Genomic DNA, 26,616 nt, shown 5'->3' on the forward strand with positions numbered 1-26,616 from the left:
AGCGTCACGATAACGCCATGTTGGTACGGGAACTCCAGCCCTTCAGAGCCGCCCGCAGAAATTATGCCCCATGTTGGTGAGGGCGGCGGCCACGTTGGTAAAGGAACTTCAGCCCATCAGTGCCGCTTGCAGAAATTATGCCCCATACTGGGAAGGTCAAAGGTGAGACGATCAGGCGGGAAGCGCTAGTGGACGCTGAGAAGGGAAAGTTGGAGGGAGTTGTAAAGTTGTCGGTGACCGGCTTAATGAACAGGTAACACGCACTGACTGGTGGCCTGGAAGGTGAGGGGAGGGGATGGGGGCGTGGGCATGAGGGAAACAATACGGGAGAATGGGGTCGGGGAATAGAATGGAGGAGACTGGTTGTGAGGGGAAGTAGGGAGTGAGAAGGATAGAGGAGGGTCGAGGCAGAGAGGGAATGTTGAGGGGGAGCGACGAGTTAGGGAGAAGCGTGGTTGTGGAGTGGCATGGAGGTGGGGAGTGGAAGGTACAATGAGAGGAATGCATGGTAAATGGAGAATGAGGGAAGAGAGGAGGATATGGACGGGAGGGGTAGATTGAAGTTAGGGAGAGGGAGGGATTATGATGGGTGATGAAGGGAGGATTGGCAATGTCTCTCTCTCTCTCTCTCTGTCTGGACCTCTTGCCTGCTCGCCTTTGGTCTGACCCGCTCCCCCTCTCCCCCCACGCTCGTCTACTCTCTGTTGCTCTGACTGACACTCTGTCTGTCTCACTCTCTCTTTCTTCCCTCTCTCTCGGTAGAAGATACGCCAGCACGGGAAGGACGTGACTCAAGAGGGGCTGACCCCATGGGGGAGTCCCCACTGGCCCGCACCCCCCTCCCTGTTCCTGCCTTCTTCCAGCAGGCTCAGGAGCCCCACTTCTCAAAGAAGAAGGGCCGGGGGGAAGGTTTGACAGCGGGAGAAAGACCCACCCCCCGGCCCCCTGTCTGGGGTGGGCTGCCCCTCACACGGGTCTTCCCCAACAGAGCGAGGAGTTGGACCCGGACAAGGCCCAGGAGCGTCTCAGCCTCATTGCCCCTCAACAAGGGGAGCTACGATGGCAGCAAGGACCTGCCCTACTTCGAGCAGTGTTTCCAGAGGATCAGTCAGCTGGGGCGCGGTTCCTTTGGGGATGTTTTTAAGGTGGGTTACATCCCCTCCCTTCTCCCTCCCTTCTCTCTACCTTCCCACCTCACTCCAACCTCCTCCACCCCTCGATCCAGCCTCCCCTCTCCCCCTCCCCTTTGCCCATTGCTCCCTCGCCGACCCAAACCCTCATCCCTCGCCATTCTTCTCCCTCACAACCTTACCCCTGCCCTTCCCCCATATCCACGCTGTTGTGTTTTGTAACTCCAAAACACAAAAAAATCGAAAGAGTAATGCATGTACTCGTTTTATTTTTACTTTTCGTGAGGTGAGCACAGATGATGTGGTGGCGTAATGGCGTATGCCATTCACGTACTTTTACATATAACTCATAATGAATTAGTTAAGCGCAAAAAAAATCTTAAGTAAGATTAAGATTACTCCTTATTACCTTATTACTCAAATATTAAATAGACAGCAGTCTTCCCTGCTTGGCTATCAACTCGCAACTCATTGGAGAATGTCTATATAATACAGCTACTACATAGATATCCACAGCATAGTAAACTTTAAGTTGTCCCATTCAGGTCTAAAGATTTAATTGCTATGGAGTGTTTCTTCCTCTTGTGGGCTAATGGCTTTCCTGACAGAGAGGGTCACTCTGCTCAGTAGGAAAGGCTTGTTGCTGTGAAACAATCTCAGGTTCTGTGGCCTCCTGTGTGGTGGTGTTGTAGGAGTTGAGTCTAGGACTGCAAGAAGAGGTTCTGACAGGTCCGGACACCTTTCCTCTCTAACAATTGATTGCTCTCCTCAACTGATCCAACATGTTGTCTCCAGATGACATCAGACGTAATCTCCACTGTGTATAGGAAAGTGGTCCATTTCTGCCCTTAATCTTTCCAAGTATTGTATTTGGATACAACACGGTCTTTTAAGCGACATGGAGTTTAGAAAAATAGAGGGCTATGTGGTAGGGAAATTCTAGGCAGGTTCTAGAGTAGGTTACATGGTTGGCACTACATTGTGGGCCGAAGGGCCTGTAATGTGCTGTAGATTTTTATGTTTACCCACGTTTGAACCTCTCTGTAGTCCCTCGACAGGACTGTTAGTCCTGAGATTGGGTTTGAGGAGATCCAAGAATGAGCACAACGAACCTCCCAGAAATATCATAACTGGTGAGTTGTTGGTTCTGCATTACGATATGTAAGGGGAATATTGGTGAGCTTCTGATTCAGTGTAAGCATAGTCTGTTCTGACAATGCTCGCAGTGCATTGTTTAGACTCTAAACCAGGGGTGCACGAAACCCTCAGTGAATGGTAGGGATCCATGGCATAAAAAAAGTTGGGAATGCCTAGACAAACCTATCCACCAAGCCATTTGTAGCTGGGTGGTATGGTGCAAATGTCTTATTCCATTCGTTTTCAGGAATTGTTAGTTTCTGCAACACCAGTACTTGAGAAGACGGTGTGTGAGGCTGTAGTGGAGGATGTTGGGTACACTTTTGGCCACTCTGTATCTGCATCCACTGCTACCAAGAAATTTATGCTCATGAACGGCCCAGCAAAATCCACATGAATCCTCTGCCAGGGCAATGCAGACTCATCCCAAGGATGTAGTGGTGTTGTTCTTGGCATCTTCTGGACATGTTGGCATCTCGAGCAGTTCATGGCAAGCTGTTTGATCTGCTGATTTATCTATCCCAGGCCACCAGAGGAAGTTTAGAGCCAACATTCAACACTTTAACTCTCAGCTCGGATGTTACGACAGCTCTCAACCCCACCTAAGGCAGCCCCCACAGCACAGAATGCTGGAGGGATTCAGCAGGCCAGGCAGTATCTATGGAAACAGGTACAGTCGACGTTTCAGGCCGACTGTACTCTTTTCCATAGATGCAACCTGGCCTACTGAGTTCCTCCAGCATTTTGTGTGATTGCTCAGATTTCCAGCATCTGCAGTTTGTGATAAGACAGCCCCCATTAAGGGCAAGTTTATCCCAGCGCTGGCAAAAATGGAACTGGAATTTCTGTTGCATGTTCCAGCCACCTTGGGTGACAGTGCAGACCTAACTCAGTGTGGGGTCTTTTCTGGTTTCCCTTTGGATCTTCTCTGCTGTAATAGGGAGACTTGATTTGCATTAGGGAGAATGCGTCAAGAGGAGTGCCCTCTTTTGTAAATTTTTCAGGTATTTCCTTTTTTTCAAGAGTAAACAGGGCAAACCTTCAGCATTTCCATGATTAGTCATCCTCCTGAATTCAATCTTATTATTCCGTCCTCCAAAAAACTGAGCCTGTCTCTTGCATTCGTGCTGCTGCTGTTCGTGGAACACATTTCTAGGGATTGAAAATGGACACAGGAGGTTGATGATCAGTAATAAGGGTAAGATCTCTCCCATACAATCACTGGTTGAAACTTCTATGCCCCAAACCAGACTTGAGGCCTCTCTGTCAACCTATGCGTAATTTTCCTCTGCGGTGGTAAGGGAATGTGATGCAAAGTCTATGGGGCATTCACTTCCATCACTCATAACCTGTGACATGACTGCACTGATACCACAGGGCACAGTCACAGGCAAGTTTCACTGGACGATGTAGATCATGATGTGTGAGTCCAGTGTCTGAGGTCACCATTTCCTTTACGCTTTTGAAAGACACCTCACACCGATTTGTCCGCTGCCATTTCTTCTTGATCTGCAGTAATGAGTTCAAGGGGGTAGAGCATAGTCACCAAGTTTGCCAGGAACCTGTTACAGTAAATTGACAAATCCTAAAACAGACTGCAACCCTAACACATCCTTTGGCCTCAGGGAATCCACCACTGTTTGAATTTTGTCAGCACACTTGTGTAATCCTTGTGTGTCCATGGTGTTACCACAGTAAGTGATGCTTGGTTTAAAGAATTCACACTTGCTGCGTTATGCTCTGAGCCCATAATCCTCTAACCTTTTAACACTGTCTTGAGAATTTGGAGATGTCCTTCCGATAATCCTTACTGGTAACGATGTCATCCAGACAACACTGAGTGCCTGGGCAGACTTGCAGCATCTGGTCCATAGCTGTCTGCCAGAGTGCAGATGCAGGTGCTACAAAATAAGCCCATTGTAATGATAAAACCCTTGTGACTGTTTATGGTGAGAAACACCTTGGACTCTTCCATCTCTATCTGTAGGTAGGCCTCAGCTAAATCAATTTTGAAGGGTTTCGCTCCAGAGGTTTGCAAATACATCCTCTATTGTGGGCAGAGGGTACTGATCTACTTTCAGTACTGGGTTGATCATGATCTTTAAATCACCACAGATGCTGACAAACCTGTCGTCTTTGGCTAATGGGACCACTTGCATTGCCCATGGGCTACAGTCAACCTTAGAAAGAAATTCCTTCAGCCTCCATGTAATCACGTTCACTTTCTATCACCGATGGTATCGTGAACCCCATAAGCATTTTCATTTGACACTATTTTACCCTCGAATGGCTTGAATTTTCTAGGTCATCCTCAAACGCTGCTGTGGCATCATCCAAAACTTTTTCGATTTGCTTTCAGCTGACTCTATTGCAGGGGATGTGCCATGCAAATTCTGGATAGATCACCAATCAAGTTTTTGTCGGCTTAGCCAATCACAGCCCCACAATGCTGGCCCTCCTGTTTTTACCACATACAAATCCAATCTGGCTTGTTGGTTGGTATATTTCAGTGTTACGAATGTCATTCCCACAGCAGTTACCTCCAGTATAAATTCTTAGTTGGATATCTGCAGGCTTCAGTGACTTTGTGGAATGAGTGAAACAGCTGAGTAAACGTCCAATTCCATTTTAATTAATTTACCGTTCACTTCTGATGTAAGCCATATTGCTCCTCTATTGTTAGTTTTCACATTGTAAATCTCAAGGCTGCTATCTTACATCAACAGCATGCAGCTTAGTGATCTTTTTGAAGCTGCAATTTGACCTTTTATTTTTCTCTCTTCCCTGTGCAGTCCATTGATTTTTGCCTGACCAACATGCTCTTTGCACGTGTCCTGCTTTGTTACATTTTCTGCAAGTTTTACCTTAAATCTGCATTTATTTGGTGTACGTGAGCCCCTTCCACAATGGTAACACAAATTTATTCGGCTAGGCTGGTTTCTGTTCAGATGTTGCAATTTTGTTCACTTTCACTTTCATTCCTGACTGAAATTCAATTGTGTTTCTACCTGTTGTTTCCATTGATATAGTAATTTCAACTGCTCTTTTAAATGTGAGTTGTGCTTCAGTTAGGACCCATTTTTGAATGCTTTCTTGTAAGTTCCCACAAACTAAACAGTCTATCATTAAGTCCATCGCTCCCACTGCTTCCCTGAAATGCCCCCTCCCACTGCCTCAATGCCCACTTTCCCCCACCTTGCCCTCTCTCTCTCTCTTTACCCCTTCCTGCAAACACTTCCACCCTCAACTCTATCAGAGTCCATGTCAAGTTTTATTAGCTCACATGCAAATTTCAGGTGACACTCCAAATCTCCTCAATATAGCCACTGTCTTCCTTTCTTTTTTTGCTGCATCGATATGTTGGAACCAGGTTAGGTCTTCAAAAATGTTGACACCCTGGAACTTGAAACTGCTCACTCTCTCCACTTCTGATCCCTCTATAAGGATTGGTGTGTGTTCCCTTTCTGAAGTCCAGAATCAGCTCTTTGGTTTTACTGACGTTGAGTGCAAGGTTGTTGCTGCAACCCCACTTAACTATGTTATATCTTGCTGCTGTATGCCCTCTGGTCACCATTCTGCCAACTATGGTTGGAACATCAGCAAATTTATAGATGGCTTTTGACCTGTGCTTAGCCTCACAGTCATGGTTGTAGAGAGAGTAGAGCAGTGGGCTAAGCACATATCCCTTCATCTCTGTTTAAAGGGATGTTCTTCCGTTCTGAGGCTGTGCCCTCGCTTCTAGGCTCCCCCACTATAGGAAATATACACTCTCAAGGGTTTTCAATATTTGATAGGTTTTGATGACATTCCACCCCCCCCCCCCCACCATTCTTCTAAACTCCAGAGAGTACGTTCAAAGTGTTACCAGGATCATTCCCATGATGCTCCCCTAGACCCTTCTGAATGCCAGCTCATTCTTTCTTAGATGTGCTCACAACGGGTCACAATACTCCAAGTGTGGCCTAATCAATGCCTTATAAAGCCTCAGCATTACACCCTTTCTTTTATATTTTAGTCCTCTTGAAATTTCCCTGCCTTGTTACTGACTCAACCTGCAAGTTAATCTTTAGGGAATCCTGCAGTTCGTACCTCCATTTTCTGAATTCGCTCCCCCATTTAGAAAGAAGTTTGCCTTCACTTTTACCAAATTGCATGGCCATACATTTCCCTACACTGTATTCCATCTGCTGTTTCTTTGCCCATTCACCCTGTCTGTCCAAGTCCTTCTGGAGATTCCCTGCTTCCTCAACGCGACCTGCCCCTCCAGCTAATCCCACGAGGTCACAGCAAGAGCGTTTAAACTCTGCCCAGGCAGCACTGGAGGTAGGGATCAAACCCGTGTGTGGAGGCCAGAGGCAGTGGCTCTTCGCACTGTGCTACAAAGCGAACAGTTATTGGCAGGACAGGGCACGAAGTGAGTGAGCTGGGAACGTGATAGTAAATAGTCTTTCCCTTCCTGTCTGTCCCTCCCTTCTGACCCCACAAACCCCTCTTCCCATCTACCAGGTACGAAGCAGGGAGAATGGCCGCCTGTACGCGGTGAAGCGCTCGCGCCGGCCATTCCGGGGTGAGCGAGACCGCCGGCGGTGCCTCGCCGAGGCCCGTCGCCACGAAGGACTGGGCCCCCACCCCAACCTGCTGACCTTCGTGCGTGCTTGGGAGGAGCGGGGCCAGCTCTATATCCAGACTGAGTTGTGCGAAGGGGGCAGCCTGCAGGGGCAGCTGGTGGGGGCCCTACCCGAGACCCGTGTCTGGGAGGTGCTCTCCGACCTGCTCTGTGGCCTGGGCCACCTCCACCGGCGCGGCCTGGCACACCTCGACGTCAAGCCGGCCAATGTCCTGCTCGGGGCAGGGGGCGTCTGCAAACTGGGCGACTTCGGCCTGGTTTTGCCGGTGGAGCGGGACGGAGAAAACGCCAAGGACGAGGATGAGGAGGAGGCACAGGAGGGAGACCCACGGTACATGGCACCTGAGCTGCTGGATGGGGTCTACGGCACAGCGGCCGACGTCTTCAGGTAAGGCGGGGCGTTCTTCACCACTTCCCCCTTCCCCCCATCAACCCCACGTCCCTCCCCTTCCCTTCCTTTCTACTGTAATCCCTGCTCCCCCCCCACACACAGCTTGTTTCCCCTCCTATCCTGTCCAGTCTCTTCCCATCCCAGGACATGCTACCCCTCCCACCATCCTTAACTCCTCCCCCTTCTCTGGGGCCGGACCAGGCATCAGACTCCCTGTCCACTCCCTACCTCTGAGATCGGGCATTCTCTCTCCCCCTGTCCAGAATTGGCATTGCACACCTGGTTCCCCCAGTACTGGGTAGCCGGCACGTTGTCCCTCTCTGGGACAGGATGAACTCTCTGTCTGTCTGTCTCTCTCTCTCTCTCTTTTTCTCTCCCTTCGCAGCCTGGGAATGTCGATCCTAGACATCAGCAGTAACCTGGAGCTCCCTCGGAGCGGGGAGGGATGGCAGAGACTGCGGCGAGGATACCTGCCCCCAGAGTTTGTGTCTGGTAAGCTGGGGGAGCTGAGGACAGAGGGTCAGGGATTTCCCACATCTGGGCAGGGTGCAGACAGCCTTCCTGCATCCAGGCAGGGGATGGAGGGGAGTGGACGGAAGTATTGCGCTGGGGTAGACGGAAAAGTGGAAGTCTGACACCCCATATTTGGGACAGAGACCCCGCGTCGGTGCAGAGGAGGGAGGCTGCGGACTTCCTGGACAGACAGCGCGGACTCCACCCTATGGTCGAGGACTGGAACAAGAGTAACTCTTTCCTTGTTGCTCTCCCTCCCCAGGTCTCTCCCCTGCACTGCGGGACTTGCTGCGGTTGATGCTGGAGCCGGACCCCCGGCGGCGACCCACGGTGGAGGAGCTGCTGTCGCTGCCCGCCCTACGCAGGGTCCGGCGGTGGAGGCACCTCCGGCTGGTGATGCTGTCGGGCTTGGAGCGAGCACTGGTCCTGTGGCAGGTTAGTGTGTACCCTGGCCCACCCCCCGCGCTCCATTGCCATCCCTTTCCCTGCTGCTCCTCCCTCCCCTTCCCCTAACTACCAACTCTGTCAAACACCAATCACCTACACTCTCCTCCCTAATTTTATCACTATTCCCTCTCTGTCTCTCCCTCCTTTGTCCTGTCACCCTCTCTTCCTGACCCCTTGCTTCTTCACAAGTCGGTCTCCCTTCCTCATTTAACACCCCTTTCCTGTTTAGTCCCTGCCCTTACTCTGCCAGATTCCTCGCGTGTTTGTTGTAGACTAGCTTCAAGAGACATTCATAGAGATTTTTCAAAGAGCTCAGCAAAAGTATATTCCAGTTAAAAGTAGTGGATGCAGCCCAGTCCATCCACAGATAAAGCCCTCCCCACCACTGAGCACATCCATACACAGAGTGCCGTGGCAGGAAAGCAGCTTCCATCATAGGGTTCCCCATCACCCCGGTCATACTCTCTTCCCACTGATGACTTCAGGACACGCACCACCAGGTTCAGGAACAGTTACTACCCCTCAACCATCAGGCTCTTGATCCAAAGGGGATAACTTAACTTGCCCCATCACTGAACTGTTCCCACAACCAATGGACTAATTTTCAAGGACTCTTCATCTCAAGTTCTTAATATTTATTTATTAACATTATTATTTCTTATTTATTTTTGTAATTGTACAGTATGTTGTCCTTTGCACCCTGTTTGTCCGCCCATTTGGTGCAGACTTTCATTGAATCTATTATGGTTATTAGATTTATTGAATATGCCCTCAAGTAAGTAAATCTCAGGGTTGTATATAGTTATATGTACTTTGATAATAAGTTTACTTTAACTTTGAAGGTGTTATGGGTAAAGCAAAGACAGCTTAGGGTAACCAAGGAAAGGAAGAAGGCATCAAACATACGGTTAGTTTTGATAGCTTCCTTTATTTCCTTCATAAGGGTAGTGAGTAGTGACACAACTTTAAAAATACAAAGAATTGCTAAACAAGCAACAAAGAAAAGAAAGATTATTGAAAGTAATCCAGCGTGAAATATTAAAGTAGATATGTTTTTATACTAATTGTTATGTGTCATGTGATGTGGGCAGAGGTCTGTCAGACAGGATGCAGTGTTGGTAAATGCGAGGTCATTTACCTTGGAAGGAGAAATAGAAGATCAGATTATTATTTAAATGGTGAAAGATTGCAGCATGCTGTCACACAGAAGGGCCTGGGAGTGTTTGTGCATGAATAGCAAAATATTGGTTTGTAGTTGCAACAGGTTATCAAGGAAGTAAATGGAATTTGGCCTTCATGGCCAGAGGAACTGAATTGAAGAGCAGGAAGGTTACACTACAACTCTACAGGGTACTGATGAAGCTGTACTGCAGTACTGCGTGTAGTTTTGGTCTCTGTACTTGAGGAAAGGTATACTGGCTTTGGAGGCGGTGTAGAGGAGGTTCACCAGGTTGATTCCAGAGATGAGGGGGTTACCTAGGACTATACTCACTAGAATTCAGAATGAGAGGATGTCTCATAAAATTATGAAAGGGACAAATAAAATAGAGTCAGGAAAGTTGTTTCCACTGGTAGGTGAGACTAGAACTAGGGGACAAAACTTCATGATTCAGGGGGATAGATTTATGACATAATGAGAAACTGCTTTTCCCAAAGACGATTGAACCTGTGGCATTCTCTGCCCAGGGAAGCAGTAAACCACAAGGCATACAGTATTGTGCAAAAGTCTTGGGGTACCGTCCAAGCAGAATTAGGCCATTCAGCCCATCGCTTCTGTTCTGCCATTCCAACGTGGCTGAGTTATCATCTTGCTCTACCCCATTTTCCTGCTTTCTCCTCATAACCTTTGATGCCCTGATTAATCCAGAACCTATCAACTTCTGCCTTAAGTATACCCAGTCACTTGGCCTGAGGTCTGTGGCAAGAGTTCAACAGATTCACCACTCTCTGGCTAAAGAAAGTTTTCCACATCTTTCTAAATTGACACCTTTCTATTCTGGGGCTGTGCCCTCTAGTCCTAGACTCTGCCACTGTAGGAAACATCCCCTCCACATCTACTCGCTCTAGGCCTTTCAATATTCGATAGGTTTCAATGAGATTATCCCTTCATTCTAGACTCCAGTGAGTTCAAGCCCAGAGCCACAAACACTCCTCACATGTTAATGCTTTCATTCCTGGGATAATTCTTGTGGACTCTGGAATCATTCCTGGGATAATTCTTGTGGACTCTGGAATCATTCCTGGGATAATTCTTGTGGACTCTGGAATCATTCCTGGGATAATTCTTGTGGACTCTGGAATCATTCTTGGGATAATTCTTGTGGACTCTGGGATCATTCCTCTGGACCCTCTCCAAAGCCAGCACATCTTTTCTTAGATAAGGGACTCAAAACTGCTCACACTACTCTGAGTAAAGTCTGACTGATGCCTTATAAAGCCTCAGCATTACATCCTTGCCTTTGTATTATGGTCCTCTCAAAAAGAATGCTAACATTTTATTTGCCTTCCTTACCACCAGCTCAACCTGCAAGTTAACCTTTATGGAATTATGCATGAGGACTTCCACATGCCTTTGCACTTCTGATTTTGAATTTTCTCCCCATTTGGAAAATACTCCATGCCTTTATTCCTTCTACCAAAGTGTAATGACTATTGCCACAAAGCCATCAATTTCTTTGTCCAAATTATTGATATGTAATGTGAAAAGAAGCAGTCCCAGCATGGACCCCCACAGAACATCACTAGTCACCAGCAGCCAACCAGAAAAGGCTCCATTTATTCCAATTCTTAGCTTCCTGCCAATCAGCCAATCTATGCTAGTATCTTTCCTGTAACACCATCTTGCTAAGCAGCTTCATATATGACACCTTGTCAAAGCCTTCTGACAATCCAAATAAACAACATCCACTGACTCTCCTTTATCCATCCTTGTTATTTCCTCAAAGAATTCCAACAGCTTTGTCAGGCAAGATTTCCTCCAAAGTAAACCATGCTGACTTTGGCCTCTTTTATCATGTGCCTCCAAGTACCCCGAAACCTCATCCTTAAACATCTTCCCACCACTGAAATCAAACTAACTGGCCTACAATTTCCTTTCTTCTACCTTCTTAAAGAGTGGAGTGACATTTGTAATTTTCCAGTCTTCTGGAATCATTCCAGAATCTAGTAATTCTTGAAAGATCATTTACTAATGCCTCCACAATCTCTTCAGCCACCTCTATCAGAATCCTGGCATTTAGGGGCTGCCTCGTTAAATAGTTTTAACCAACAGATAGCAGGGAATGAAGGGTTATGGGGGAAAGGCAAGTAGGTAGATCTGAGTCTAGAAACAGAATCAGGATTGGTCTATGGCCTGATCAGCCATGATCTAACTGAAAAAGAGCAGGCTTGATAGGTCAAATGGCCACCCCTGCTGCTGTTTCTTATGATCGTAGGTGAAGATGTTACTGATAATGTGACTTCTCTCTCTCTCCCCCCCCACCCTACCCAACTGCCAATGCTTCTGTCTCTCGCTCTGTGTGTCTGTTCCTACCTCACTGTGTGTCTGTCTCTCTCTATCTGCCCCCCTCTCTCTCTCTCACTCTGTGTGTGTGTGTGTGTGTGTGTGTGTGTGTGTGTCCACCCCCCCAGTTCCTGCTGTCCCTCCTCTTCTCCCTGTGGCGAGTTTTCTGCAGCCCCCTGCTACAGCTGCTTTTCCGCCGGCCCAGTCCGCCTCCATCTTCTCCCCCTCCCTCCGGCCTAAATGACAGCAGCCTCTTCAGTGACTGGGAGGACAGCATCTTCGGGGATGATTTCTTTGAGCGACACCACAGTACTGCTCTGCCCAAGGTGCTCTTCCCGTCTCACTCCGAGGACCTCGATTCCAATGAATTCAGTTTTCTGTCTGGCAGGTCAGTGTGTAGAGAGCTGAAATCTGTGTTAGATGGTGTAGAGGGAGCTTCACCTTGTTTCTGACCCAGGGAGTGTGTGATGGGACTGTGTGGAGGGAGATTCACTACGTATCTAACCCTTGGAACGTGTAATGGGACAGTGCAGAGGGAACTTCACCCTGTTTCTGACCCTAGGAGTGTGTGATGGGACCATGTGGAGGGAGCTTCACCTTGTGTCTGACCCTGGGAGTGTGTGATGGGACCATGTGGAGGGAGCTTCACCTTGTGTCTGACCCTGGGAGTGTGTGATGGGACCGTGTGGAGGGAGCTTCACCTTGTGTCTGACCCTGGGAGTGTGTGATGGGACAGTGTGGAGGGAGCTTCACCTTGTGTCTGACCCTGGGAGGGTGTGATGGGACCGTGTGGAGGGAGCTTCACCTTGTGTCTGACCTGGGAGTGTGTGATGGGACCGTGTGGAGGGAGCTTCACCTTGTGTCTGACCCTGGGAGTGTGTGATGGGACCGTGTGGAGGGAGCTTCACCTTGTGTCTGACCCTGGGAGTGTGTGATGGGACACTGTGGAGGGAGCTTCACCTTGTGTCTGACCCTGGGAGTGTGTGATGGGACCGTGTGGAGGGAGCTTCACCTTGTGTCTGACCCTGGGAGTGTGTGATGGGACCGTGTGGAGGGAGCTTCACCTTGTATCTGACCCTGGGTGTGTGTGATGGGACAGTGTGGAGGAAGTTTCACTCTGTTTCTGACCCTGGGAGTGTGTGATGGGACCGTGTGGAGGGAGCTTCACCTTGTATCTGACCCTGGGTGTGTGTGATGGGACAGTGTGGAGGAAGTTTCACTCTGTTTCTGACCCTGGGAGTGTGTGATGGGATGAGACACTTGAATTTTGTCATTAGTAATTTGTCCTCTCTCAACAGTGTCTCCAAACCCTCATTAGGGAGCACATCAACCCCACGAAACCTGACTGCTGAACATTCCAGTATCCGAAGGTGTGCCACATTCAGCATGGTTATATTTCAGGAACTACAGACTGGGATGGGGTGTTTATATATAGAATAACAAATCCCCAGGAGAGGATTACAGGCTGGGATCTAATCCAGACGTTCGGGGTGTTTATATATAGAATAACAAATCCCCAGGAGAGGATTACAGGCTGGGATCTAATCCAGACGTTCGGGGTGTTTATATATAGAATAACAAATCCCCAGGAGAGGATTACAGGCTGGGATCTAATCCAGACGTTCGGGGTGTTTATATATAGAATAGAAATCCCCAGGAGAGGATTACAGGCTGGGATCTAATCCAGACGTTCGGGGTGTTTATATATAGAATAACAAATCTCCAGGAGAGGGTTACTGGCTGAGATCTAATCCAGACGTTCGGGGTGTTTATATATAGAATAACTGATCCCAGGAAATGGTTACAGGCTGGTATCTAATCCAGGTGTTTAGGTATTTGTATATAGAATAACAGGTCCTGGGAGTGGGTTTATATAAAGAGTAACAGATCCTGGGTGTGGGAACGAGGCTGGGATCTAATCCAGGGGTTTGTTTATAGAATAACAGGTCCTAGAAGTGGGTTTATATAAAGAGTAACTGGTCCTGGGTGTGGGTTAGGCTGGGATCTAATCCAGGGGTTTAGGGGGTTTATCTATCAGGTTGTCTGAGGTATTGTGACTGTTTCTGGTCTCTGCTCTCTCCACCCATTCCTGTACCCCCCTCATCTGCAGGACACCCAATCGAGCCAGCCCCAACCTCAGCCGTATCGGAGGGGACTCGCCCCTCCCTTTTGCCGAGGAGGACAGGATGGGCCCCTCTTCTGGCCGGCCAGCCTTGGAGCCCCGCAACCTGCTTAGCCTCTTTGAATCGGCTGAGTGTGACTGAGTGTGTTACTGTGGGGGAGGTGAGGGTTATTTTATAGGGATGTGTGGATGAATCCTTTTCTGGTGGTATTGGGTAGGGGCAGGGGAGTACCATTCCTGAGGAGCTGGGAAGGTGGTGAAGACTGTGGCACCATTCTGCAGTGGGTGGGGATGTAACATTGCTGCGGCGCTGGTGGCAGGGAGGGGAGAGTGGGGTGGGGGTAACCAATCCTTAGTGGGGGGAGGGCTCAGGCTGTACTTTTGCCAGTTTAATGGGTGGAGTGGTGGGCTTTTACCATTGCAAGGCAAGAGAGTGGAGTGTACTGTGTGGCCAAACCAGGTTCTGATGTAGATCCCCTTTCCCCCTCCCCACTCCCCCCATCTTTCCCCTCCCAACCCACTCGGAGTTCACTGATGATTAGATCCGGGTATTGTAGCTTCGGGATCGGAACTGGTTACATTCTGCGCACTGCCGCTGTGTACATATTAAAATATTGGAGTTTTTGTGTATGTTTCCTTGAAATAAACAGCTTGTTCTTTGGCTGATTGGTTGTGTGGTTAATTATCCAGGCAGGGTTCTGTCCACATGTCCCAACTGTACACTGTGACAGTCGGGGCAAGTACCTCCTCACGAGTGATGATGTCCCTCCTCTGGACTGTCACTGTCCTGTGTACAGTGAAACATTTTGTCCACATGCCATTCATACAGATCATTTCACCACATCAGTACAGTGAGGTCACACAAGGGAAATCAATAACAGAATGCAGAGAAAGATATAACAAAGAAAGTGCAGTGCAGGCAGGCAATAACCTGTGAGGACCACGTCAAGGTGGATTGTGAGGTCCAGAGTCCATCTTATCATACAAGAGGGATCTCACCACCCTCCCTACTCCCCTTCACACTTTCACATCTTCTGCCCAATGGGAGAGGGGAGAAAAGAATATCCGGGGTGGGTGAGGTCTTTGATCAAGCTGGCTGCTTTCTCAAAGCAGTGAGGTGTAAAGAGAGTCCATAGAGTTTCAGGGGGTGGGAACCAGAGTGCCAGAACAGTGGAGATAGATGTTGTTAAAGACCTCAAAGTCAGGAATCAAAAAGTTGAGCATGGTGTGACGAGTGTCCTGAGCTGCGTATATTTCAATGCATCATTGTATTGTCGGAAAGGCATTGATCAACACACGGAATTATGATCTTGTAGCTCTTAGTGAGAGTTGGTTGCAGGAGGGGCAGGATTGTCAGCTCAGTATTTCAGGGTTCCGTTGATTTAGATGCAACAGAGCAGGAGGGATTAAAGGAGGAGGAATGGCGTTACCAGTCAGGGAAAATGTCACAGCAGTGCTCAGTCAGAACAGACTGCAGAACTCATCCAGTGAGGTGTTATAGATGGAACTGAGAAATAAGAAAGGTCTGACCATGTTAATGGGGTTATATTACAGATCACTGAGCTATTTAAAGGAACAAATTTGTAGAGATTGCAGACTTGCAAAACAACGTAAGGTTGTTATAGAAGGTGATTTTAACTTTTCACATATTGAGTAGGACTCCCATACTGTAAAAGGACTATATGGGATAGAGTTTATCAAATGTTTTCATGGAAGTTTCCTTAATCAGTACACAGAATTCCCAACAAGAGAGTGCGCAGTACTCGATTTCCTATTCGGGAATGAGACACGGCAGGTGACAGAAGTTTGTGTAGGGGAACACTTTGCATCTAGTGATCATAATGACATTAGTTTCAAACTAGTATTCAAAGATAGGTCTGGTCCACAGGTTGAGATTGGTCAAAGGCCAATTTTGATGTTACCAGAAAGGATCTGGCAAATGTGGATTGAGTCAGGCGGTTTTCTTGCAAAGTTGTACTTGGCAAGTGGGAGGCCTTCAAAAGTGTAATTTTGAGAGTATAAAACATGTCCGTCAGAATAAAAGGTAAAGATAACAGGTGTAGGGAACCTTATTTTTAAAGAGATATTGAGGCCCTGGTTATGAAAACAAAAGGAGGATAGACTGAGTTGGTTAGGACTTTATTCCTTGGAACATCGAAGATTGAGAGGAGACAAAATACTGAGGGGTATAGATGGGGTAAAGCCAAGCAAGCTTTTTCCACTGAGGTTGGGTGGAACTACAACCAGAGGTCTCGGGTCGATGGGGGTAAGCAGTTTAAATGGTTCAGCATAGACTAGATGGGCTGAAAAGCCTGTTTCTGTGCTGTACATTTCTATACTTGTAGAGGGGAGGCTGGTGTCTGATGTGTTCAGCTGTGTCCACAACTCCGCGGTTTCTTGTCACAGGCAGAGCATTTGCTTCACTAAGTGTGATGCATCTGGATAAGATACCTCCTGCGGTGTATCGATAAAAATTGGTGAGGGTTGATGGGGCCATGACAAATTTCCTCAGCCACCTGACAAAGTAGAGGCGTTACTGACCTCCCTGGGCTGTGGTGTCTCCATGGTTGGACCAGGATAGGCTATTGGTGATGTTCACACCAAGGGATTTGAAGCTCTCAACTCTCTTGACCTCAACACTGTTGATGTAGGCAAGATAACATACACCATCTCTCCCCGCACCCCCACCACCACTCCTAAAGTCACTGAGCAGCTCTGTTGTTTGATGACATTGAGGGAAAGGTTGCTTTCATGACACCATGTCACTAGGTTCACTATCTCCTTCCTGTACATTTTTCTGAAGCTGTCTGCCTCCAGTGTCATTCATAGACTCTACGATGTAAAGTTATTGTTAGAACCTTAGACAGTGATGAGGAGGCTTGCAGAAGTGAGGTAGATCAGCTCGTTGAGTGGTGTCACAGCAACAACATTGCAGTCAGTATGAGTAAGAACAAGGTATTTGATTGTGGACTTGTGGAATGGGAAGTCATGGGAACACACCAGTTCTCATTGAAGAGTCAGCAATGGAAAGGGTGAGCAGCTTGAAGTTCCTGGGTGTCAACATTTCTGAAGATCTATCCTGGGCCCAATGTATTGATGCAATCATGAAGAAGGCACACCAGAAACTACTTCATTAGAAGTTTGAGGAGATTTGGTATGTCACCAAAGACTTGCAAGTTTCTACAAATATAACGTGGACAGCATTCTTACTGGTTGCATCAGAGTTTGGCCAATGCAGAGGATTATGGACTCAGCAGGCTCCATCATGGGTGCAACCCTCCCCATTATGGAGGGTATCTTCTGGAGGCAGAGCCTCAAGAAGGCAGCATCCATCACCACCCAGCGCACGCCCTTTTCTTGTTACTACTATTGGGGAGGAGATACTGGAGCCTGAAGACCCACACTCAATATTTTAGGAACAGCCCCCCCACCATGAGATTTCTGAATGGTCCATGGACACTACCTCATTAATCCTCTATTGCACTGCTTATTTATTTTTATAACTTATCATAATTGCATGCATTTTACTTACTGCCACCTTAAAACAATAAATTAATGATGTACATCAGTGATAATAACCCTGATTCTCATTCTGAAGTAAAGATCTGTTGCTTTCCGAGTCATGTGCAGTCCCAAACTTCACCTCTCGACTGGCCTTTCCAAGATCTTCTCCGCATCACGAGAACTCAATCCATGAGGATCGAGAAAAATGTCTCCTCCTCGCCGACCATCAACACAGGCACACATTAAGCTATGCGTGTAGCCCTCTGTTCTACTCCTTAAGTACAAAATGACTGCATGCCTAAACACAGTTCCATTGCCATCTACAAATTTGCTGACGATACTGCTGTTGTTAGGCGAGTCACAGGTGGAGCTGAGTCAGTGTGCCGGAGCGAGAGAGTGGTTGAGTGGTACCACAAGAGCCTCTCACTTCACGTCGGCAAGACTAAAGAGCTCATCATTGACTTCAACAAGGGGAAGTAGGGTGAATGTACTCCAGTCTACATTGGGGGTGGGGGGTTCACAGTGCAGAGAGTCAGCAGCTTTAAATCCCTGGACATTAGCATCTTGGGTGTCTTGTCCTGGATCCAGCACACCAATACAACACCACTCCTCACTGAGGGATCAGAAGTGGAAAGGGTGAGCAGCTTCAAGCTCCTGGGTGCCAGCATCTCCGAAGATCTATCCTGGCCCCAACATATTGATGCAAGAAGGCAGAACGGCGGTTATATTTCATTAGGAGTCTGAAGAGACTTGGTAATGTCACCGAAAGACTCTTACAAATTCGTACAGATGTACTATGGAGAACATTCTACAGTAATAGGTCACCACTGCACAGTATTGGAAAAATTGCAAATTCAGCCTGCTCCATCTTGGGCACTAGCCTCCCCAGCAATGAGGAAATCGTCAAAAGGCAATGCCCCAAAAAGGCAGCATCCACCATTAAGGACACTCAACATCCTGGACATACCTTTCTTTCATTGCTACCAGCAACAATGACCTCCATGAGCCTTAAGACACGCACTCAGCTGAAAGGGTGAAAAGACCTTGATGGGAGTTATGTACAGGCCCCCGAACAGTGGCTGTGAGACACAAATTACAATGGGAGGTAGAAAAGGCATGTAAAAAAGGCAATGTCACAATAGTCATGGGATTTCAATATGTAGGTAAATTGGGAAAATTAGGTTGGTGCTGGATCCCAAGAAAAGCAATTTGTGGAATGCTTACATTAGGTATCTAGGATTGGGTCCATGGCTTTCTAAAGGGGGAGGATGAGCAGCTCGAAGTCTTGGTACATATTAGCACCAATGACGTAGGAAAGGTGATGAGATTCTGAAGAGAGATTTCAGGGAGCTCCTGCAGGCAGAAAGCTGAAAAGCAGGACCCCTGGGTTGGCAATCTCTGGATTGCTGCCTGTGCCACATGTCAGTGAGGGTAAGAATAGGATGATTTAACAGATGAATGTGTGGCTGAGGAATGGTTCAGGGGGCAAAATTTCAGATTACTGGATCATTGGGATCTCTTCTGGGGAAGGTATGACCTGTATAAAAGGGACGGATTACATCTGAACCTAAAGGGGACCAATATCCTTGCAGATAGGTTTGGTGGTGCTGTTCAGGAGGGTTTAAACTAATTTGGCAGGGAGATGATGACCAGAGTGATAGGGTTGAGGATGGGGGTAGTTAAGTTTACAAACAGAGGCAGTGTGTAGTGAAACTGCAGATGACCGGGCAAAATTGCAGTGAATGGGATGAGATGCAATGTAAAAGGGGGACAAAATTGAAAAGGGGGACAAAACAGGACTGAAGGCGTTACATCTGAATGCATGCAGCACACCGAATAAGGTAGATGAACTTGCAGCACTGTTACAGCTCGGCATGTATAATGTTCTGGGCATCACTGAATCGTGGCTGAAAGAAGAGTATTGCAGGGAGATTAATGTCCAAGGATACACAATGTATTGAAAGGACAAGCAGGTGGGTAGAAGGGGTGGGGTGGCTCTGTTAGTAAAAAATGAAATTATTAGGAAGAGGAAGTAGGATCAGAAGGTGTAGAATGGTTATGAGTAGAACTAAGAAGCTGCTAGGGTAAAAAGACTCTGAGGGGAGTTATTTACAGATCTCTGAACAGCAGTAAAGATGTGCTATACAAATTACAAGAGATAGAAAATGCATATCAAAAGGACAATGTTAGTCATGGGGGATTTCAATATGCAGACAGATTGAGAAAATCAGATTGGTGCTGTATCCCAAGAGAGGGAATTTGTAGATTGCCTATGAAATGGCTTTGTAGTTGAGCCCACCTGGGATCAGCTATTCTAGATTGGATTTTGTTCCAATGAACTGGAATTGATTAGAACTTAAGGTGGAGGGACCCTTAGGGGTCAGTGATCATAATATGATAGAATTTGAGGAGAAGCTAAAGTTGGAGATGCATCAGCATTACAGTGGAGTGAAGGGAATTAACGAGGCATAAGAGAGGAGATGGCCAAAATTGATTGGAAGGGAACACTAGCAGAGATGACAGCAAAGCAGCAATGGCTTGAATTTCTTGGAGCAATCCGGAAAGCACAGGATATATTCATCCCAAGGACGAAGTATTTGAAAGGCAGGATAATGCAGCTGAGGCTAAGAGAAGTCCCAAGACAACATAAAAGCCAAAGAGAGGGCATACAATACAGCAAAAATTAGTGTGAAATTAGAGGATTGAGAAGCTTTTAAAAACTAACACAAGGCAACTAAAAATCATAAAGAAGGAAAAGATGGAATTCAATGGTAAGCTAGACAGTAATATTAAAGAGGATACCAAAAGTTTCTAGTTTCTTCACACACACACACACGTGCAAAAGAAAGGCGAGAGTAGATATCGGACCACTGGAAAATGATGCTGATGAGGACAAGAAAATGGTGGATGAATTTTGCATCAACCTTCACTGTGGAAGACACTGGCACTATGCCGGAAGCTTGAGAGTCCCGGGGGTAGAAGTATGTCAAGTTGTCATTACAAGAGAGAAGCTGCATGGGAAACTGAAAGGTCTGGAGGTAGATAAGTCACCTGGACCAGATGTTCTACACCCCTGGGTTCTGAAAGAGGTGGCTGAAGAGATTCTGGAGACGTCAGTAATGATATTTCAAGAATCAATAGAGTCTGGCATGATTCCAGAGTGGAAAACTGCAAATGTCACTCCACTCCTCAAGAAGGAAGAGAGGCAAAAGTAAGGACATTAGAGGCCAGTTAGTCTGACAGTGATTGGGAAGATATTGGGGTCGATTATTAAGGATGAGGTCTCAGGGTACTTGGAGGCACATGACAAAATAGGCTGTAGTCATCATGGTTTCCTCAAGGGAAAAATCTATTGGAATTCTTTGAAGAGATAACAAGCAGAATAGACAAAGGAAAATTGGTGGATGTTGTGTAGTTAAGATTTTTAGAAGGCCGTTGACAAGGTGCCACACATGAGGCCGCTTAACAAGTTAAAAGCCCATGGTATTACAGAAAAGATATTAGTATGGATGGAGGATCGTTGGCTGATTGTCTAGAGGTAAAGAAATGGGAATAAAGGGAGCCTTTTTTGACTCTCTGACAGTGACTAGTGTTGCTCCACTAACTAATGAAGTCTAACACACCTTGTTAACCAAAAGAGATTCAGCAGATGCTGGAGGAACTCAGCCGGTCAGACAACATCTATGAAAGGAATAAACAGTCAATGTTTCAAGCCAAAAACCCTTCATCAGGACAGCTTGTCAAAAAAGTTGTTGATAAAGACGCAGAGAGCTTTAAGGCCTTCTTGATGGGGGATAGAAGTGTATAGGAACTGTACACTAATGATGAAAATCAGGACCAAGGCATTAAAAGGTGTTGAAGAGATTGAGAGCATTGAGAAGTTGTAGAAATGGGTGGGAAGGGACTGAACCAGGAGGGATAAAATTGAGTAAAGTTATGTGGACATGAATTATGTAGGGCAGGAACAGGCAGAAACAATGGGCCTATCCAGTCAGTGAAGTTTGTGGATCTTAGGTAGGAGGTAGAAATGATAAGGATAAGGGGACTATGAGGTTGGTGGCAGTGGAGAGATCCCAGAGTTGATAAGATTAGTGATCGTGCAGGGGATAATGGCCTGAAGTTCCTGAGTGGGTTCCTGTGCAAGAGGTTAAGTAATAGGAGTTGTTTGAGACACGCTGCCTGGCCTCAGCAAGGTAGAGGCCAGTCTATCAGACTACAACAGCAACCATTTTCCAGCAAGTTTGATGGTGAGGATGGGATTGGTGTGGAGAGAGTGAAGGGCACTGAAATAGGAGAGAGGAACGCTGATCAAGACCATAAGACACAGGGGCAGAATTAAGCCATTGAGCTCATCAAGTCTGCTCCACCATTCCATCACGGCTGATTTATTATCCCTTTCAGCCTCATTCTCCTGCCTTCACCATAACGTCTGACACCCTGACTAATGAAAAAACCCATCAACCATTGTTTTAAGTATACTGAATGACTTGGCCTCCACAGTCATCTACGCCAATGAATTCACCAACCTCCGGTTAAAGAAATGTCTCTCATCTCTGATCTAAATGGACATCCCTCTATTCTGAGGCTGGATACTCTGGTCTTAGATGCCCCCCTCCCACCCCTATAGGAAACATTCTTTCATAAGAACATAAGAAATAGGAGCAGGAGTAGGCTACCTAGTCCATCGAGCCTGCTCCGTCATTAAATAAGGTCGTGGCTGATCTGCCATGGACTCATCTCCACCTACCTGCCTTTTTCCCATAACCCTTATTCCCCTACTATGCAAAAATTTATCCAACCTTGTCATAAATATATCCACTGCTTCATTGGACAGAGAACTCCACAAATTCACCACTCTCTGGGAAAAGCAGTTTCTCCTCATCTCCATCCTATATCTACTCCCCACGAATCTTGAGGCTATGTTCCCGAGTTCCAGACTCACCTACCAGTGGAAACACCTTTCCTGCCTCTACCTTATATATCCCTTTCATAATTTTATAAGATCTCCTCTCATCCTCCTGAATACCAGCGAGTACACTCCCAGGTGACTCAATCTCTCCTCACAGTCTGACTCGCTTACCTCTGGAATCAACCTGGTGAACCTCCTCTGCATCACCTCAAAAGCCAGTATATCTTTTCTGCACCAACCTGTCAATATTCAATAGGTTTCAATGAGTACCCTCTTCACTCTTCTAAACTCCAATGAGTACAGGCCCAGAACCATCAAATGCTCCTCATACAATAACCCTTTAATTCCCAGAGTCACCCTCGTGAACCTTCTCCAATGCCAACACGTTTTCTTAGATAAGAGGTCCAAAACTGCTCACAATACTCTGCGGTCTGACCTTGCTCTTGTATTGTAATCCTCTCGAAATGAACGGTAACATTGCATTTGCCTTCCTCACCACTGACTCAACCCGTGAGTTAACCTTTAGGGAATCCTGCACAAGGACTCCCAAGTCCCTTTGCACCTCTGATTTTTGAATTTTCTTCCTGTTTAGAAAATAGTCTATACCTTTATCCCTTCTACTAAAGGGCATGACCATACAATTCCCCACACTGTTTTCCATCTGCCACTTCTTTGCTCATTCTCCTAATTTGTCTGTCCTTTTGCAGAGTCCCTGCTTCCTTAACAATACCTGCCCCTCCACCCATCTTCATATTGTCTGCAAACTTGGCTACAACATCATCAATTCCATCATCCAAACTACTGATTTATGAAAAGGAGCAGTCCAAGACCAACCCCTGTGGAACACCACTAGTCACTGGCAACCAATCAGAAAAGGACAGCTTTATTCTCCCTGTAAAGGGGATTTCTTCTTTTTCTTTGTTACTGTGTATATGTTAATCAAAATGGCTTCTTTGTTTTGTTAAAAGTAGGAATGCTTCTTTGTGCAAGAGAGTGCTGGAAGCTTGTTTGGATTAAAATTTACTGATAACGAGAATTGAATTCCTTTGTTAACCAATTGGGATTAATGTTGTTCTTTCTTCTGAGTCTGTAAGCTATTGTTGGCGGGCTTTTGGGGAGATCGGCGCGAGGGGGTGAGAGAGAGAGGACGCGATGCTGTAAACTGGGCGAGGAACGGACCCGGGGGGGGGGGTCCAAGGCCAGGAGGTACCCCGAGGAGAGGAGACGTAGATAGATGTGCTTGGTTGACCACTTCAGGTGGTCCTGAGCTGCAAGTCGAGGAGTTCGGAGGGGATCGAATGGTGGCCAGAAGACTTCAGTAATTGAGCTCCAACGGTTGTGCACGAAGTGGTTTGGACTTTGATAAGTTTGGCGCCTTTTCTTTTTTTCCTTCATATATACTGTATCATTATTAATCACTTAGTTATAGTAACCTTTATAAATTGTACTCATTTAATCGCGTATGGTGTACTGTCTGTTTGTGGGCGAGGCGGGGACATCACACAGCATCCACACCAGCTGATTACCCAGTTTGGTGGGGCCGAAGGCTGCTCCCCCTAGACGAGAACGAACTGAGCGAGCCTGAAGCGACCCAGGGGGTTACATCCCTCTTTTCCTCCTTTTGATGTCACGTTAGCAATTGGAGATGAAAAGATCCAGAGTAGGCAGAAGACCAGAGCGGGGTCTGCCAGAAGAGGCAGGAGAAAGGGTGGAAATTAGTGTGGGGAAACCTTGTCAAAGTGAGCTTGGTGAAGGAGGCGATGGAAGAAGAGCTTGGTTCATGGTAGGTGCAGAACTTACTGAGGTTACACAGGGGGACAAAGGTAAGGCCCTTGTTGAGGACAGAATATTCTACCTCAAAGAGAGAAAGGTCAGAGAGATGGTAAAGACAAGGCAGGGATTACAGCTAGGATGAGAGGGGGGAAGAGAGTTTGAGGAGTCAGTGGAGAAGGAAGGATTGGGGTGTTCAGTAAAGATAGGGTGAGGAAGATCGTGTGAAAAATGAAGCGGTGTCAAGGTAGCCTGAGAGACCCAGGGTTGGTGGGGAGTGCTGGTGAGGGAGTCAAGGGACCCAGCAGCAGTGAGAATGGTCTTGGCCTGGAGGTGAAGGTGGCCAAGGTTGGGGATGGAGTCAGAGCTAGAGGATGCATAATTGGTGGATTGGAAGCATCTGGATCATTGGAACTGGAGATGTTGGGATCTGTTGTCAGACCTGATTTAGGGTCTTGTCCAGCAACTTCAACTGTTTACTCCTCTCCATAGATGCTGCCTGACCTGCTGAACCCAATGCTTTGGATGTGATACACCTTCTTAGCCAACCTATCAAATTTGGGTGGAAACTGTATGGACCTGGTCCCCTAGATTCCTCTGTTCCTCCACACTGCTAAGAATTCTGCTGTTTATTTTGCCTTCAAGTTTGACCTTCCAAAGTGAATCACTTCACACCGTTCTGGATTTAAATTCATCTGCTACTTCACAGTCCAGCTCTGCATCCTATCAATGTCCTGCTATAATCCCCGACAACCTTTTAAACTTTCCATAACTCCATCAACCTTCATGTATTCTACAAAATCAATAACCCACCCTTCCACTTCCCTACAGGTGTCTCAGAACAGATCCATGTGGAAACCCTGGTCAATGACCTCCACCCAGAATAGCCTCCATTTGCTACAACCCCTCTACCTTCTATAGAAAAGCAATTCTGGATGCACGAGGCCAAGTTTCCCTGGATCCCATGCCTCCTGACTTTTAGAATGGGCTTACTGTGCGGAACCTTGTCAAATGCTCACTAAAATACATAAACACTTTGACCACTGCACTACCTTCATCAATTTGATTTGTCGCTTCCTTGAAGAATACAATCAGGTTTCCGAGGCATGACCTGCCCCTCTCAAAGCCACACTGACTATCCCTAATCAGATAATGCTTCTCCAGATGTTCGTAAATCCGCTCTCTAAGAATCTTCTCCAATAGTTTGAACGCCACTGAATTAAGACTCACTGGTCTGTTACAATTAGAGGGCACGGGTTTAAGGTGAGAGGGGAGAGACTTAAAGGGGCAAATTCTTCACCCAGAGGGTGGTCCATATATAGAACAAGCTGCCAGTGGATGTGGTTGAGGCAGGTACATTAATAATGTTTAAAAGACACTTGGACAGGTACATGGATAGGGTTGTAGGGTCTATTTCATTGTGACCCTTACACCTGATCGTCTGCCAGAACAGCACTTCCTCCATAACCGTAACACTATTTTGCATTGTGCTATTTGTATGGCCTCAATGCATTGATGTGGTGAAATGATCTGTATGGAACAAAATGTTTCACTGTACCAGGTACACGTGACAACAATGAACCAAGTTCCCAGTTCAGAATTCGCTGACACACCTCACAAGTGCATCACGTCAGTCGTAATTTATAACAAACACTCTTTATTTTGTGAAGGAGTTCCCACGGGGGGGGGGGGGGTGAGGGTGGAAAGACAAGATGATGGGGAGGGGTTGGGGAGACTTTGGGGGAAGGGGGAGTGAGACACAATGCAACCACCCACCCCCACCACAATCTGTGCCCTTTCCTTCCCCAGTCGAAGATTGACGCTGTGAGATATAAAAGTTGCAAATTGCGGGGGGTCGTGGGGAGGGTCCAGGGAGGTAGGTAGGTCAGGAAGACTCTGAGCTCCCAATCCCAGGACAGGGTGAGGGAGGAATCACACTGGGTTCCCGCTACCCACCCCTGGGACCAAGGGGGAGCGCTCCCTCTTTACCCTGTTGTATTGCTTGCTGGTGGGAGGGGCAAAGGGAGGAGAGTGGGTGGAGGAGCTCGAATAATCACCCTGGTCACCCCTCCCTTCCTGATTTGTGTTTGTTGGGGGGAGGTGGGTTGGAGTGTGGGGTCACACAGACTACCCTGGTCCATGTTGTGTTGGGGGGGGGGGGTTCCCACTCACCTCTTGGGACGTAGAGGAATCTCAGGCATGGTTGATGAGTGGAGGGTGAGAAAAGGAAGAGAGTGAGACTGTGTGGTGGTGGGGGTTGAAGGAGGAAGAGGAGGTAGAGGGGTGTCCTGTCTCCAGAAACACCCCGTTAACCATCCCAAATCCAGTAAGCACCTTGTTTACCCCCTCCCCATCACAATTCCCCGACTCTCTCCTGTCTCCCCATGTCCCAGTCTTCTCCGAGACCCTCATCTCGACTCCTCCCCTTGGGTACATTATTGTTTCTTGATCAGAGCCCATGTTTGGGCCGTTGTCTGAACCCACGATCGGGTCCATTGTCAGAGCCCATGTCCGGGCTGCTGTCTGTTGTCTAAGCCTGCATTGGGTTGTGTCTGGACCAGTGT

At 47.2% G+C, this 26,616-nt stretch overlaps 1 protein-coding gene across 2 annotated transcripts; it reads left to right on the top strand.

Annotated features, from left to right (window-relative positions):
* Nucleotides 1-65: 65 nt before the first annotated feature.
* On the top strand, nt 66-14,273 carry pkmyt1 (protein kinase, membrane associated tyrosine/threonine 1). 2 transcript variants are annotated; one of them, XR_012096894.1, is made up of 8 exons: nt 66-253; nt 763-1,145; nt 6,774-7,282; nt 7,671-7,777; nt 8,061-8,233; nt 11,876-12,135; nt 13,046-13,641; nt 13,701-13,998. XR_012096894.1 is itself a non-coding variant. In XM_073033890.1 (8 exons), exons 2-8 carry the CDS (start codon nt 810-812, stop codon nt 14,009-14,011), a joined length of 1,611 nt encoding a protein of 536 aa, XP_072889991.1. In that variant the 5' UTR covers nt 71-253; nt 763-809; the 3' UTR covers nt 14,012-14,273. The 2 variants fall into 2 exon arrangements, 1 of the variants encoding a protein (XP_072889991.1); XM_073033890.1 differs by having other exon boundaries at nt 71-253; nt 13,046-13,117; nt 13,858-14,273.
* Nucleotides 14,274-26,616: the final 12,343 nt, after the last annotated feature.

Source organism: Hemitrygon akajei, chromosome 31 (genome assembly GCF_048418815.1).
Source record: "Hemitrygon akajei chromosome 31, sHemAka1.3, whole genome shotgun sequence".
NCBI lineage: Eukaryota > Metazoa > Chordata > Chondrichthyes > Myliobatiformes > Dasyatidae > Hemitrygon > Hemitrygon akajei.